This window comes from Neovison vison, chromosome 11 (assembly GCF_020171115.1).
Source record: "Neovison vison isolate M4711 chromosome 11, ASM_NN_V1, whole genome shotgun sequence".
Taxonomy (NCBI): Eukaryota; Metazoa; Chordata; class Mammalia; order Carnivora; family Mustelidae; genus Neogale; species Neogale vison.
The window spans coordinates 23,817,708-23,835,397 of record NC_058101.1 but is presented as its reverse complement, the minus strand read 5'-3'; the positions used below and the strand labels follow the sequence as shown (position 1 = coordinate 23,835,397).

Sequence of the window (17,690 nt, the reverse complement as noted above, 5' to 3'; positions counted from 1 at the left end):
CTGGAAAGCAAACTTTAATGCTAAAGCAACCAGCAAATTTATAGCACAGGGTAACATAGTGCAAACAGCTCTAGAATGGGAAGGAATTTGTTGTGTTCGAGGAAGAGAAAAGTGACCCATAGGTCACTGGGTGAGGTCACTGGTGAGATGTCAGAAAATGAGTTATTAGTCCCAATGTGTGTGTATATGTGTGTGTGTGGGGGGTCTCTCTCTCTCTCTTTCTCTCTCTCTCTCTCACACACACACACACACACACATATACACACACACACGTTCATGTCCTTTCCTTTGACATATCACTGCAATTCCTCTCGGAAGTAGATCTCCCTACCTTTGGAATCTGCCCCACAGTTGTCTTTGGTTGGTGGGATGTCAGTTGTGCTAAGTACTTAGGTCTGTCCTCTTGTGCCACCATTGCCTATTGGTGACTGTGCCAGGAAGAGGAAGAGAGGCCCAAGGAGCAGAACGGCTCGAAGCAAGGCTGCAGCACGAAGCAGAGACGGCCCATCCATGCCGCTGGGTCAGCCAGCCGCCAGCCGACGTGAACACGCAGGAGCCAACCAGCCGGATCATCAGAGCGGCCCTGGCTGACCAGCAGATCCATTAGAAAAGAGTCGTTTTAAGCTAGATTTTGTAGGGCGGTTTGTTCTTCAGTATCACCCTGGCAGTATCTAACCAATACTGAGGGTGAAGGGCTTTGTTTGCCATTAAAAGTGTCTGTGCTACTCCTGGGAGAGGTATTTAAGGAGTGCAGTGGCATTATCTGATTTACAGTGAATGGATCCTAAAACCGTTGCAGCCATCCAGGTTAGAGAGGCTTGGACTAAAACAAGAGAATTGAAGGAAAAGAGAAGCGGATGGAATTGAGAAACTTCGTTGTTTGGAGGAGCAGAGAAATGACCAGGTAGTGGGTGGGGCTGGGGAAATGTGACCAGAAGGGAAGAGTCTATTTATCTGTTTGTTGAAGACCCGAAATGACCAGAGCACGTCTGCATGCAGCAGGGAAGGATCCAGGAGAGGGAGGGGCTGACTGTGCCAGAGACAGCTCAGGCAGACACAGCCTTCGCTGTGAGTCTCGTCCTGTCCTAAGCAGGTCACTAAATCCTCCCTTTTAATCTGCATGACTCTGGGAAGTCGAAAACCTTAACAGAAGGGTCAGCTGAAGAAGACGGATGTCCCATCATACACCTGGGAGGTGGCAGAGCCGAGACTCAGGCTCAGGCAAGTCTGTCTCACGGCCCCTGTACTTGGCCGCAAAGGCAAACTACTGTGGGAGCCCTGTCCCCAAGAAGTGCGAGGAGACAGGAGCCCGGTACCAGAGGACAGACTGGTGTTTTCAATACTCTCGGGGATGCTTCATCCACAGAGATGGAGTGAAAGGGAAACTCCAGTTCCAGAGAGGGAAGCTCTCTGCCGGACTGGCAATGATGAAGAGGGGTTCCTGCTTCATCCTGTGTCTTTATTAAGCAGTACATGGGGCAAGATTATCAAATGAATCTAAGTGAGGAGAAGAATTTAGGAGAGAGGAAAGGAATTGAAATGGTCACATTAGGGAGGGAGGAAGCTAATATACTGAGGAAATAAAATACATTATGGTGCAGTAGCCAAGAATTTAAAGAGAGGCTGGCTAACATGCCTGAGTGCTTTTTCTCCACATTATTTAGCTGTTCAGGCTCAGGCTTGAGAGAGGGAGGGAGATAGAAGAGCGAGAGGATATTTGAAGGGGTGTGATTATAGTGAGAATGGAGGTCTTAAGCTGAATATGGAGGGAACCAACAATAAAAGCAGGAACAATAATAGTTAAAGAAAAAAAATGAGAGAAAGGTCAATGAATTAAAGGGCCAGACACCTCCGAGGGACTGCTAGGTTGCGAGGACTAGAACAGGCAGGCTGGAAGCACGGGAGATGCTGGTCCAGAGGCGGGGACTCGAAGTCAAGATGTGGACCTAGTCCAGTTATGGATACCAGGAATGCCGAAGTGTAGACAGCAGGAGTGGTGGCTGAGGCAGAAAGAACAATCCAGGATCAAAGAAGCCAAGATGCTGGAGGCAAAACCTCCAGAAAAGATGCCAGGGACTTGTGACAGGAGGACAGTGAGGCAGGCTGGTCAGCCGTGAATGAGGAGGGTCTACAGGCTGCAGATACAGCAACACAGAGGGGTGGTAAAGTCTGAAGGCATAAAGTCCGAAGGAGCTGGGTGTTTGAAGGAAGAAGGAAGAGAGATGAACGGGGTGCGAGACGGACACTCACCCCAATCTCCAGGGCCTCTAGTGCTTGCATTATGGATAGTAATAATGACAATGATAAGAGAATATCAATAATAAGCTGCTTCCCCACTGGAGATGACCGCAGGGAGGTAATGTCTGTAGCAAGCACCCAGGTTTCAGTAGGTCAAGCAAGTGATGAGGACATTCTGAGCAGTAGCTGGGGATCTGGAGGGTTTGCTGTGACAGCCCATAAATTCCAAATGGCCTGGGGAAGAGTGTGGGAGGTTGGGGAAGAGGAAGAAATTGGGTCTGATGAGTGGAGGTAGAGAACAGTAACAGAGACTATAGGCAATATGGAAGCATGGGGATGTGGCCTTCTGGGGTATGTGAGGCACAACAGGATTAATCCTGATGAACCCACAGGGAGGCCTGGTATCCGCATTAGGTCGAACAATATGGGGTTACAGAACCACAGTCCTCTCCTGCTGACCGTGGTGGTGATGGCCCATGTTGGAAGCAAGTATGAGGCATTTTTCATGTCCAGAGTTAGGGAGGGGCTAGCAGTACAGGCACAACAGAGTGGAAAAAAAGAATTAGAAAATTAATTCACCATAGTTCTGCTTCTATTGTATAACAAAGAATAATCATTTCCCTCCTTAAATAGGACAGTGATTTAAAATATTCGTTATTAGAAAGTATTGAATTGGCCTCTTTCTTGCTATGAACTGTAAAACTGCAAAATCCCAAGTAAGTTTTGAAGTGAACTTATGGTCTTGACTACACTTGAACACTAATGACTTAGTGAATCTAGACTTAAAACACAGAAATTATTTACTTAGGCGGAATAAGTATAAACAAGACCCTTCTTCAGGGTTCTTTCCTGATGTGAACATTGATGAGTATCATCAGAACAGAAAGTATTCAGACTTGAGTCTGGTAAAAAATGCACAGTGACATTGGTGGGCATTCAATTGTTACTTATAACAGATAATTATGTGACATTGTTTTATTTGTAAATATAATATTTCATAATTCTAATGTCCACAAATGAATGGCTAGTTGATGAGATTTTAATACAACTATATATCATACAGTATACCTATAAAAAATGAGGTATACCTATGTATGCCAATAAAGTGAGAAAAAGCAAGATCTATTGCACAACATACAGAATGACTGTATGTGTATGTACAGAGAGAGAGAAAGAATACACACGGGAAAAGGAGTTACTTATGATAGATAATTTTTAAGGAGTTATTTCTTTAGAGCAGAAATACTGAATGTTCCATTTTTAAGTTTCTTCCATCTTTACCTTTTCTATATGTGCAGTTGTAGCACAAAGGAATGGAGAATAAACAAGTAAGGGTCTATCATGGCCAGCAGAAAATCTCAAAGGTCAATCAAAAGGTACTCATGTTCCTCAGAACATGTTCCTGATTGTCATTTAAGCTTGTCTGAACATTCACTATTGCACTGACGAGTGTTCTCCCGCAGCTCCTTACATTTCCTGTTTTTCAAGTAAAACTGCATTTGCAGCAGGGTGTCCCGTATCCAAACTAAATTGTCTGCAATCTAGTTTGCAGAATTGGTGACCTAGAGACCTTTGTGAAAAGCAATCTGCACCGAATTAGATCAGATTAGAATGATCATCAAAAAGATCATTCTCTGATGGAAGAAAAAGCTATTCTTTTCCAGGTTAGGAGGGTACCCAGAAGAGGAAGACAAGGAGAGAAGTGGAATGGGGTAGAGACTGCCCCCTTCATAGCACACAGCTCTGATTTCAAACTGTGATGAAGAGAAGGTCTAACCATGAACCTGAAGGGCATGGAGAGGAAGCCCTTTACATCCCACAACAGACTGTAGAACCAGCCCTATGCCCAGCAATGCTCCCAGGGCAGCAGAAGGAGCTTGGTGAAGAAGCAAGAGAAAAATGTGCATGCATAAACTTCTGAACACAAGCAGACACCACCTTGGGGATGCCTGAAATAAGAAGAAATGTTTCAGGAGGGGATAAAATGGAGGCCAAGGTTTCCCATGATTTGGGCAACAATGTTAATAGGTCTGCATTTGCAACTCAAGCCCCTGGGAACTCCAGAATATAAATTTCTTATTTCCATATTTCTGGTGCCATAGAAAACAATGGTCTACAGGACTACATTTGAATTTAGGTCATAACCTCTTTAGCCTACTGCTGAAGAGTGCCAGAATACTTGGTTTCTCTTTTTAAACTTAAATTACTCTGTGCCTAGATCATAAAAATTCATGGAATCTTCAATTTACCTTTGAGCTCTGATCCAATTCTTTATGACACATCTCCACTTGACACTGCAATAGAAACTTTCCCCTTTGAACATTCAATCAAACACTAATCACATAATAGTTCCTCACTTGAAGAGCAGCCCCATGAAATCAGAATCCTTCAAAAATGTGCCTAATTTTAAGTTAAATCACTGAGTATTCCTAAATAAGAACAGCAGGGTCCAAAAAAAAGGTAGAGACTCCATGGCATTTGCCACATGCCTCCATTCAGGCCCTAGTACTTTTAGCAAAGCTGTCTTTAATTTAAGAATGTGCCGTAGGCTGTATTGGAAAGAACATAAATAATGTAAAGTGGAGCCTGGACAATGGCAAGCTGGCTCAACTTCTCGGAGCATCCTTCGTTAGATCCAGCTGCAAACGCTAGAAGTTATAAAAAATGTATGCAGGACTTCTTTTTAAGCATTAACACACCACTACTTTAAATGTTGGTTCTGACTGAGAAATTCCTCTCTGCAGGTGCTTTTACCCCCATAACCTCAGCAAGCTGCCAGGGCCTCAGGAGACTAAACAAATTGCTAACTTAAAAATTCATTATAGTATCTGTTCCCTTTCCAAGACATAAAATGTACTCTATAATTTGCTCTTCTGAATCCCCTGAGACCTTGGTCTTCAAGGCCCTGTGTGCTTGCATGACGCCATCCCTTGTCCATTATTAATATACTGGATAGGCTTTTTAAAAACACATCACACCCAAAAGTCCTAAAATGGGAAATGAAAATGTCACTAGCCAGCACATTAATTTCCCTGAAGTAAGCAATAACAAAAGTGATGACAAAGGTGATACCAACATACGAGGTTCCTGGCAGGGAAGTGTGAACAGGTCAACTCTGTAGCTTGCACATACCAACAGATGGCGGCAGATGGATGATGAGGTCCAGGGGCATGGCGTCACTGTCAGGAGTCCATGAAAAAAAGAAGTTCCATTCTGTGCAGCTATGAAAAATAATATAAAATTATCAGGAATATCATGTAAGCGTAGGAAGTTTAAGTAGGCATTATTTTAAAAATATAAAGAGTAGCCATCTGAACAAAGGCCAAGATTTAGCACAGGTAAAGCAGATAGCTGCCTACCTTCTCACATTTCAAAGACTCTCATAAATCCACATAAATCCAAGATGGTTACAACTCAAAAAGGCCAAGTCAAGATGCTTCTAGAATGGACCCATGGGGAAAGACAAGAGACTAGAATCCAGAACCAGGGAAATAGACCCAGTCACAGAGCACAGTGAGATCCCTGAGGAAGTGAGGAAAGAGTGAAAAATAGCGTTATGGATATTATTCCAAACTAAGCCATTGGAGTCTAGGTCATGATTGATAACCAGATTTTCTTTCTCTGAAAGCTTGGGTCTGCATTCCGTTCAAAGCACTTCCCTAATTTAGTCAGTAGGCAAACACAGTAGATAGACATGGATTAAACAGATGAAAAACTAGAAGGGCCTAACTGAAGAAAAACCCATGGATTATTTAAAGATAATGTTTCTTTTTTTTTTTTAAATAGAGCACCTTTTGGAATGCAGTGATAGACGGAAGCAAAGAGAACAATTTGATTAGAGGGGGTACAAGAAAAGTTCAAGAATCCTAAGAGTTTGGCCAGTCATCATGATTCATTATGGATGAGATCAGAAATAAGCAAAATCACTTTAAAGAGTCAGAATGGCTAAGTTAAGAGTATGATCTGGGCGCCTGGGTGGCTCAGATGGTTAAGCATCTGCCTTTGGCTCAGGTCATGATCCCAGCGTCCTGGCATTGAGTCCCGCATTGGGCTCTCTGTTCAGCGGGGTGTATGCTTCTCACTCCCCCTTTCCTCCCCCTACTTGTACTCTCTCACTCTCTCTGTCAAATAAAGAAATAAAAATAAAATCTTTTTTGTTTTTTTTAAAGAGTATTATCTGACTGTAAGTCAATGTTGGTAATACTGGCATACAGGATGAAAGAATGTGTCACTCAGAACCCAGCATCTGTACAATATGACTCGTTAGCTCTAGAGGTACTCTCAGCCACAGGACTTGGATTTATGCCAGGTGTCCCCTTGGCCTGGATAAAAGATCCCTCAAAACTATTAACATAACATTACTTCAATTTTGTCTTCACTTAGCATCCCTCTGACTATACATTCAGCCTTTCATTCACCCCAATACAGGAAGGATTCATTAAATGATAAAAATGAATATTTTAGTGACTGAAAAGGGATATTCCCCCATTAAATTGATAAATCAACATTCAGATATACACCATTCTCTTGGTTAACATCAGTCTATCCTCTTCTCTTGTCTTAGGAGGTGCATCATGAGGTACTGGAATAGAAACTTCTAGAACTGCAAATCAAACATCAGACGTGGACAACAGAAATTTTACAACCTTGTAGGGCAGCTTGGCAGCCAGTTGGTTAGCACCCTCTTAAGTGGCTCCACAACCACATGTTAAAAAAAAAAAAAAAAAAACACGTAAGAATATATGATCCACTTCATATCCTGTGAATTTAGCACTAGTGACTCTCTGAACCAGAAATCAACTATATAAATCAATATCCAATTAAACACATTAGATTGTGTAAGAGTAGACACCATATCTGTTTTGTCTGTTGTGGGCCCTAATGCACTTCCTGACATGTATTAGGAACTCAAGAGTTATTTTTTTTTTAATAAATAAAAATTTAAGAAAAGAAGGGAGATAAGGGAGTAGGGAGAAGAATTTAGGTTCTTTTCAGATTAAGCTGCCGAGTGAGATGTGATGACTTTTCATAGGACTGTTATGCCAAGTGGTTTCCATCCTTTGGAACAGCTACTCATAAAAATTTCTGGATGCAGAGACAACTATGAATGTATGTCGGTCATGTGATTGGTCTGCTCATTGTAATACAAGGCTGTGAAGACTCAAGTTGTTAACGCTTTGCTGGGAGAGGTCATTGAGAGGATGCGACCTATGAGCTGAACCACAGCAATCAGACTCCTCACCAGTCCCCTGTGCTCGGAATGTGCATTCTGCTTGCCTTTCCTGCTTCCAGAAGCTGCCTCCAAGGGCATCTAGCCTTGAGACAGTGACATGGTGTTGAATATTTGTGACTGCACCCATTTAAGGCCTTTATGTAAACTTTTAAGAACTGGCAGACAGGTATGGAGATCTACTCATCTTGAGACCACCCAAGACAGTCTCGTAGGTACGTTCTGTTGCTCATTAAACCAGCCACCTGCCAATCTGGTGGGACCTGCCTCTTTCTTCAGTCTTCCTGCGCTCTGTGTGTATGGGGGCTAGTTTCGGATTACACGTGAGAAGCTCCCAAGAATTTTGCAAACTAACATGGTTTAATATAAAGATAAATTGAGATTTAAAAATCATTTCCTATTTATATTTACTCTCTAGCCTGAAGAAAAGAGACATCTGACTGCCCCTGAATGAACAGAAAGAGAGAAAAACAACCCATGAAAAGGTGGGTAAATGACTACCTTTTTGTTGGGCTTGTTTTGAGGGAACAGAGTGTGATAAACCACAGCAGATAACCCAGGACGTTCAGGCCTTTGTCAGGGATTCTGGGTAGGCCCTCTGCACACACCGGATACAGCTTTGTCATCTTCTCTTATGCCGTATTGAAATGCTATGAATTCCCTAACTTCAAAGCTGTTTGTATGCTTTTAAAATGTCAGAGTTAAAGGTCCAAGCCAAAGACCTAAATCCTTAGGAAAATGGAGACTAAGACTTTTAAAACCTAGTGAGGACATTATGTGAGTACAATAAGCCAGACACAAAAAGACGAATACTGTGTGATTCCACTTAGAGGAGATACCTGGAAGAATCAAATCCATAGAGATGGAAAATAGAATAGAGGGGGTCAGGGCTGCGGGAAGGAAGGGTGGGAATGGGGAGTTGGTGTTTAATGGTACAGAGTTTCATCTGGGGATGAAGAAAAAGTTCTGGAGAAGGATAGAGGTGATGGCTGCACAACAGCACGCATGTACTTAATACCGCTCAACTATACACTTAAACATGGTTAAAATGATCAATTTTATGCTATGTATATTTTAACACACACACACACACACACACACACACAAATTCAGGGAGAAATTACTCACTAGACTCTGAAGGCCCAATTTGAATGGAGCAAAACCAGCAATCCAGACAACAACCTCCCCTTCCCACTCGCACGGCCAGTATACTGAAATGTTCTGAGAATTAATCTTCTATTAAGACCCTTGAGCGAACATACTTAGGCTGACCCTTGCCACACCACAAGTAAATGATTCTAAGTACACAAGCCTCTACTAATAATAGCCATCATTATCATTTACTGAAGGCCTGATGTGCCAGCGCGGATCCCTTTACATGAGCCATTTCTTAAGAAGTTAATTCAAAGACCCTTGTGTTCTGGCCCCAGCTAACATCTCCTGCTCTACTCCTCTTGTGCTCCATGCTCAATCCACACAGAATTATTTGCATTTCCCCAGAATGTATCACATTCTTTTACCCCTGCAGCTTTACACACACACACACACACACACACACACACACCTTCTTCTTGTTCTCCTTGCAGTTCCCTTCTCTTTACACATGGACAATTCTGGATTATGCTACATGCTTCAGCCTCAAGACCTTGGCTAATAACCCCCTGATCACAGCCTGACCCAGTGTTTCTCAAACCTAGCTCCACTTAGAATCACCTGGGGAGCTGAAAAATTACTGGTCCCCAAGATACATCCCTAGTCTGATTTAACTAGTCTATGGTGTGACCAGGGTATGGGTAGTTTTTTTGTCTGTTTGTTTGTTTGTTTGTTTTTAACTCCAGTTCTTCCTAATGAATAGTCAATGCCAGGAACAACTGACCTAAACCAATTTACTTATTTTCCCCCTTATGCACTTGATGCTTCAACCAGCATCTCCTTTTGTTGTAACCAGTGGTTGGCCTGGTTCTCTCCCTTTTATACACAAGCTCCTTGAGGGCAAGCTCAAGTTCACCACTGTATCTATAAAACCTAGACTAGTGCCTGGAACATGGTAAGGGCTCAATAAGCACCGTGATTGCTTTCTTGAATTAATTTTCACCCACTCTGTATGACAAGTATTATTATCCTCAACTTAAAAATTAGCCCACAGAGGTTTCAAGAGGCTAAGTCACCTATCTCAAGTCCACAGGAAGTGAGTGGCAGTGCCAGGATTAGAACTCCGCTCTCTCTGATGGTGAATCTGTATGTACTACACACCACAGTGCCCTCACACTTCTTGAATAAGTTGTTCCTAACCAATGAGTTGTTCCTGCTGAGCAAATTAGAAATAAAGGCAAACCTGGAAACTGTTAAGTGTACTGTAACTGTAAAATACAGCCCCAAAAAATCATTCAATTTGCTAAATTTGTTGGGGATAAGATTTTGCAAAATCTGGCCCTTGGATGAACAATCAGATGCTGCTTAATCACTGTACTCAAAGGAACATCTATTTCTCGGTGATTAGAACTCTTTTTTTCTAGACTCCCATCCAACAAAACCTGAAATGGTTTTGATGTGCCAAGTTCCTGCACAAACAACAAACGAAACCAAACCAGTGAAAGAAAACTGTGAAATTTTAATGCCCACTGAAACTTTCCTAGGCAACGACCCCAGGTACTACCGCTCAATTTGAGGTCCAACCTGCCATGCGTGGGCTCAAAATGCAAAACGAGGACTTCAAGCTTCCAGTGGCTACTCAGTCTCTGTCACAATATTTGTTTTCTCCAAATGGCAAACACTGCTGGGACCCCTGCACTGCCTGGCTAGACCAAAGCACCCATCATGGTACCAGATGCACCAGCAGGGAATCCTAAGCAGCGGCTGTTGACTTCTGAGGCTGGCTTCTGTCCTGAGATGAACTTCCACTGCTCAGGTTCCCTTACCGCTCAGAAGAGCTTGGCTGCGAAGTGCTAGGTGGCGTAGGAGTGCCAACTGCTGACTTCTCCATACCCGACACCACTTTTTAGTATGGCAAATTTGAGGTTTATACGATAGCAAGTCAATACTTCTACCCACGGTAAAAGTCAACCAGGAGGTAAGCAACAGGTGTACAAATCTGTGATTAAGACTGTGAGTCAGGCCGCAAGGCTGGGTTTGTACACGTTTCTGTGCCATATTATAGGCTGGGCCACTCCTCAGTCAATTTTGTCACAAATGAATAAAGAGCCCTTTTTTATGATCTTGGAAGTCAGGAAGTTTCACAACTACCCCTCCAAGCTTGTCAGTATAATGTTTGGGAACTTGATGGGAGGCCTTTGCCTTTCCTTGCATGGCTCCCTGGGATTAACAGCAGACCGGAAACCATGGCAGTTAGGAGTAGAAGTGTTGGGATCAGGTACTCTGAATGAGAGCCAGTTCTACTGTTATTAGTCTTGGTCTCAGGAACATCTGGTTTAACATCTTTTAGCTTTCTTAATTCAATCTATGAAGGGGGAATAAAATAGTAGCTAATGGAGTTATTGTGAAAATTAAATGAGATACTGTACGGAAAATACTTAGTACAAATCTGGTTTATTTTTTGAAAGGTGTTCAGTAAACAGCAGAGTTTGATACTGTGAATGACAACAGTGTTGGTTCCTCTAATCTTCTCCTGCTTGGTCTTGGCTCTATGGATGACCTCTTTGGCAGCCAGTTCCCTGGAGTGTCCTAGTGCCTCATGGCCACAGCCACCTCCTCTAGATTTCCAGCTATAATATTCTAGAATTCTATGAGTGGCCAAGAAAGCTGTGTAATCAAAGCAGCTCTGAAGTCAGAAGACTGTGAAGACACTTTGCCTGAAGAGGCAGGTGAAGGCTTGGTGCATGAAATGGGACTTCTAGATTTAATCAATTAATTTAAATCTTACCTCAATCCCAAATGCTAGTGAGATATTTATTTATTTACTTATCTATATTTTGGCATTATTGATTTATACTTTATACAAAAATGTCTCACAATATAAAATAGTACACATTCTATTTAGCCAGTAATTTTCAAGTTTGAGTGTGCTTCAGTATTGCCTGGGGCGCTTATTGGAAAGTAGAGTTTTGAGCCCCACCCTCAGAAATTCTGAGTTTGTATATCCTCACATCTATACTCTGAGGAAGGCTGTGTGATTATTTGGTGGGATTTTTTTAAGTGCATATAATCAATGGAGAAAACGATACAGCTAAGGAAGTCAAAGGAAAGAGAGACTACAGATAGGGAAATAGCTGGCCGGCTATATGATTTCACCCGATCATGTCCCAAACAATCCTAAGCCAGACATGGGCAAATCTTATAAATATCCTGTTACCAAAACACAGAAGAAAAACATGATCAATTGCAAAATTCATATATGCCAATACATGCCTTCTATGCCAACCACTGTGCTAAGCATTCGATAAATATTAACTCACTTAATGGTCCTAGCACCTCCATAAATTGGTGCTTTGTTGTTGCAGTTTACACAGATGGGAAACTGAGGCTCTGAAGGTCAAATAAAGGGCAGTACTGAAAATGGAAGGCTGTTTGCCTGGGTTCATCACCCAGGCTCTCAAGTACTAAGCAATGTTGTTTGGAGAGACAACATAACAAATAATAGCAAACCAACAGTTCAGAGGAAGCATTTCCCAACTCTGAGATTGGAGCCTTCAAAATGACAAAACAGTTTGACAAAGGAATTCATTTCCAGGTTTGGGGATGTTCAGATCAGTTAAATTTTTTTTTTTTTTTTAACTTTAAGGGTGGAGAAATATGAAGTAGAGCTGACACTTTTTTGTTTGTGTGTGCTGAATAAGATCATTAAAACAACAAGTACCAAGTATAGTGAACATCATTTCATGAAATGACACTTCAACACACACACAAAAAAAAAAAGAAAGAAAAAAGAAAGGAGGAGGAGGGGGCTGGGGCGAGAGAAAGAGCACCATCTAAAACAGAGGACCTTGTTATAAAAATTTGAAGAAATTCAGCTTTGTGAGAGAAACGTACACCAACTTTATCTTTCTCTTTTGCTGCTAACAGCTGAAGAACAGTACAGAAAACCAGTGGAACATGAATGAGCACAAGAAATGATCAAATCAGAAAACACAGAAGGTCTGTGGAAAGTGACCAGAGTGGGAGCCCTTAATTTATGATTTTCACACAAGATTCACATAGCGCTTGCATATATGAATGCTTCACTGCTATCTTTGAGACACGCCAAGTGACACTGTAAGACTCTAATTTCAGTCTTGAATGAAACCAATAACTATTACTTCAAAAAGAACACAATATGCTTGAAGAAAATAAAAGATTAACACCAAGCTAACACATTTGGCAGTATCCGATTTTTCCAAGGCTAACACATTTGGCAGTATTTTTCTACTTTGGTAAAGAATTTGAGTTGCTTATAAATTTTTGCTGAGCCCTTTGTTGGATGCTTTCAGAGGCTGAAGCAAGCAGCCCCACTCTTTGAGAGAATTGTGTTTATAATACCTACTGTTCCTATATTTCCATTAGAACGCAATTATCCTTCTTGGGAAAAAATAAAGGTCACTGGGTTAATGGAGCTCACCTCTCTTTTTTAGTCCATAAATAATAAATCAAATATAATATTTAAAAAGAAAACCACATCCTGCATACCACTGTATTTGTGATGCTTTTTTTTTCATAGGACATTTGAGTACATGGCACTTACTATGGCCATAATTGTGGCTGTCCATCAAGTTCCCACAGTATCTGTTCAGTAAAGAAGTACACAGCATGCATCTATTAAATTGATATTCATCAATACTAAAATGTTGAAATTTCCCATGATGCTTTCAAATCAGATTACAGTACATTCCACTCTGAATTCGAGAAGCATATCACAGAATGATTTATCTTAGCAAATATACAGAAAATCTCATGAGCTTTATCTGATAAGCATTGACAAAGGTCTCCATTAAAAATATTCTAAATAAACACAGACTGAAGCACATCTCTCTGCTCCCAGAATGGCTTACCAAGAGGACCTGTGAGGAGACAGTAGACAGTGCTTATGACCACACTAATAATAATAAATATCTTCAGGCAAGATTCTGCTGTCACCAGTTTCCCTAATGAAAAAACGAAGACTTTCTGCCAGCTAAATAGCTGAATAGGGCTCTCAGCCCAAAAGAGCCTAATCAATGCTTTCACTTCAGGCTTCCCAAGGGATCAACTAAGCAACCGCTCCAGTACCTGGCACATCAAGATTTATAAGGCAGAGTAGGAACACATGGCCTCAATAGCTTTGGAAGCCATTTGTTTTGAGTAATAATAAATTAAAACCAAACAAACAAACAAAAACTTAAGGCCACAAATGTTAGATCATTATCACCCTGAAACTAAGGCTATGTGACTCATGAGATTTATCTAAGAAATACGTTTTGAATAAAAAAAGAAATTATAGTACACACCTGAACCTGCTGTGAGAACTATTAAACACTTGTAAATCACATTCCCCTAAAATAATGACAGTGAAAAACTGCTTTCCACTTGACACAGGCTTGTGCGACAAAATGCCCTTCAACTGCCAACCAGTAGAATTACACACAGCATCCATCTCAGCAAGAATTTCAGCAGCATCGAACAGCCCTGTGAACAGGCACTTTAACTTCTAATGATAAACCTAGCACTGAATCAGCCAATTGTTTTCCTAAGCAACACAGCCCTTAGAGTCACAATTTTTTAAAACGTTCATTTGAAGGATATGTATCTGCCTCCAGCACATAATTATTTTGGATTATAATTAACAACAATAAAAGTCTAGACCGCTGTGAAGTGAGTGTTGGTCTGCCAGGCATGGATCTGATAGTTTCATGAGGATATTCTCATTTAATCCCTGAAAATCCCTCTAGTCTGTGATGGGTGACAGTATGTATCCCACTAAATATACCAAAATATACCACTTTGGCATAAGGATTATTTGGAGCTAGGGACACTTAAAAAAAAAAAAAAAAAAACAAAAAAAAAAACAGCAGACCCTTAGAATGCAAGAAGAGCATTCTAACATCCCTTTTTTCTTCCTGAAAATGGGAGATGAGAACTCCCATGTGAACGACACCCTCCCTGTACAAGGAATGAAGAAATAATCTTCAACAGGGACGCAAAGCAAGAAATTCTGTCCAAACAGGACTGGTTAAAATAATTCTTATCTTCCCTTAGTCTCCCTCTGTATTTTAGTGACTTTTCCGCCATTGTATGTCTCTCTGCCCAACCTTACAGAAAAGTACTTTGAAGTTTGCTACTTCTTTGGGTCTTCATGTCATGGTGAGGGATCCTACATCACATAAACCTTACATAAATCTGTATGCTTTTCTTCAGGTAACCTGTTGTATGTCAGTTTAATTTTCTGCCCCCAAAATAAAAAAAATCCTAAGAAGATAGAAAATTTTGCCTCCCCTACATCAGTGATGATTTGTTATCTAATTAAGGCTACTGGTGCATCAGCACAAAGTATTCAGATCTAACATTTAAATATAGACACTTGATTTTTCTTAGTATTCATTCTCAATGTTGATATTTGGGGCTTTGAAATCTATTTAGGCCTCCCAAAAGGATTTTCTTAAAATATTAATCATTCTTATGGATATCATCAAATACTTCCTTACTCACTGCCAGAAATTTTACATCTGTTTTACATAAAATTGAAGTAGACTGGCTGACATTACTTAAGAGGCAGATTTGCTGAAAAATAAAAATAAATGCATCCCTTTTAGAATTATTTTAGCGCTGACATTTTTCTTACAATGAATTCTAGGAACCTGTGGAGTTCTAAGTATGTACCATTTTAAGCAAATGATTAAAAAAAAATCTTAAACTTACAGAATTAATAAATAAAGATTGGCCTGGACTTTCCTTTTGGATAATCTGTCAACTCCAGCAGGGTGAATTTGTACCAACTAGAGTCTCAGAACAGAACCCCAGATCGAAGGAGTCTTTAGGCTAGAAAATTTCATGTGCTAAAATAGCAGCATAATCCATAAAAATAATAATGCTGTACGCTAGCCACATCCAACAACTTACTACTAAGAAAAAAAAATCTTTTAAAAAAGGGGTGCTTCATTCTGAGGACAGCAGATTTGGAACGGAGATGCTGACCTAGACCCATGATGCTCGTGAGGGAGGTGTTAATGTAACTGTATACAAAACTATAACTCTATCTTATGATTATTGGAAAAGATATAGTAATATTGGAACATTGGAAAACATTGGAAAAGATACAGTAATAGAGTTAAGGTAGAAATATCTTAGAGGGGCGCCTGGGTGGCTCAGTAGGTTAAGCCGCTGCCTTCGGCTCAGGTCATGATCTCAGGGTCCTGGGATCGAGTCCCGCATCGGGCTCTCTGCTCAGCAGGGAGCCTGCTTCCTCCTCTCTCTCTGCCTGCCTCTCTGCCCACTTGTAATCTCTCTCTGTCAAATAAATAAATAAAATCTTTTAAAAAAAAAATCTTAGAGAAGGAAGAGTAGCATGACTTTAAAATTAAAATCTCTCTTTGCTTGAGCTGGGACATCTATCTTCTCCTTCCCTTGGACATTGGCACTCTTGGTTCTCAGGCCCTGGGATCTGGACAGGGCCTTATGCCATCAGTCCCTCAATTCTTGGGCCTTTAGATTCCAAATGGCACTTACACCATTGGCTCCCTTGGTTCTCAGGCCTTTGCACTTGGAGTGAGTTACACCACTGGTTTTCCTGGTTCTCCAGCCTGAACGCAGCAGATTGTGGGATTTCCTGGCCTCCTCAATAGCATGAGCCACTTCCTACAATAAATCTCTTAAACATCTACATTTATCCTATTAGTCCTGTTTCTCTGGAGAACACTGATGAATACAGACATTATGAGAAACACCAGTACAGATGGATCTAATTTTCTTCCCTTTAGTTGAAAAACCAGTGGCTCTATTTGATCCACACACAGTTGAGGCAGCAGAGTGAAATGAACAGGATACTAAAATCACTTCTGCCACTAACTAGTTTTGTCAACATGAGCAATCTGTTAGCTGACCTCTCAGGCTCCATCTATCACTAACAGACACTGATCCTGGGGAAGATCTCGGAGTCCACAGAGGGTCATAGTTTGGAAGAGTGCCTCCAAAGCACCTCTAGCACTAGAACGTTCAGCCAGGTACAGGTTGGCTAACTCCTTGACCAAGGTTTAGTCTACCAGGAAATTTTTGACCCACCAATGATGATTCATAAATTTAACAGTGGGGATGCCATGCAAAAATACACTTTAATTTTTATTGAAAATTGTTAGGACTACATCTTTTCTTTCTCCTTTGCCCTTCTCATTGACTTTATTGCCAGTAAAATACCTTGAATCCATCTCCTAATTGGTATGCCCATGGCCAGCTCTTTGCTCCAAGGTCTGCTCTTTGATCTCCCAACTGTTCTCCAAATTGTGTTCTTTTCCCTACTAACACAGCCTGCATATCATCACACCCGTCACCTTGCTAAATGTTAATCTGATCCATCTCCCTCCTACTTCAAGACCATCAATGAGCTCTACTGCCTGTAGAACTAAGTCCAGATTCTTTAGTATTGTTTCCAGTATCATATCTGACCTCAAATAACATTTCCAAAATCAATCCCAGCAACTGTTCTTACCTCCCAAGACCTTTACACTTAGGGATTTTTGGATTTAAGAACCCTCAAATCCAATCTGCCCTCAGCTAAAAAAAGAAAAGAAAAGAACAAACTGCTCTCTTGTCCTATATCCCATCCCTTTTGCATAAAATTTTTTGCAAGCATTAGGATTTCTTTAAAGATTCAAAAGGAGCTCCTTTAATCAGTAACTGTTTGGACATGATTTATTTTTTTCATACTACTCAGCCTCCAAAGCAACATGGTTTGTAACTCTCACATTTAGCTGGTCAACTATTCATACAACAATCACTTTTGAATTTTGTGTGTCCCCTATTCGACAGAATATATATTAGGCTATCTGTTGGCTCTCCCCTAAGGAAATATAAGATTTGTCTAAGCATTTCAATTACTGAAATATTTTGTACTTGTCTTTAATCTTAGAATCATACTTTCAGCTTCAAATATTGAAAAAAAATTTTTTTTTTAATTTCTTCTACAAAATGGCAAGTTTGGAGTCACTGATGGCAAACAAAATCTTTTTATCTTCCTCTGTAAAGAATTTTACTTTTTGTTAGGAAGCAATTAACATCCTCTTCTAGTACAGACCTTGAAGGCAGGGATAGTAGCCAACTTGTC

At 40.8% G+C, this 17,690-nt stretch overlaps 1 protein-coding gene across 1 annotated transcript in view; it reads right to left on the bottom strand.

Moving 5' to 3' along the window:
• The window catches only part of NMU (neuromedin U), a 203,180-nt gene that overhangs the window by 148,169 nt on the left and 37,321 nt on the right, over positions 1–17,690 (bottom strand). The window contains exon 4 of the mRNA XM_044225929.1: positions 5,371–5,459. Within this exon, the coding sequence (XP_044081864.1) occupies positions 5,371–5,459 (89 nt within the window). The remainder of the gene's footprint in view (positions 1–5,370; positions 5,460–17,690) is intronic.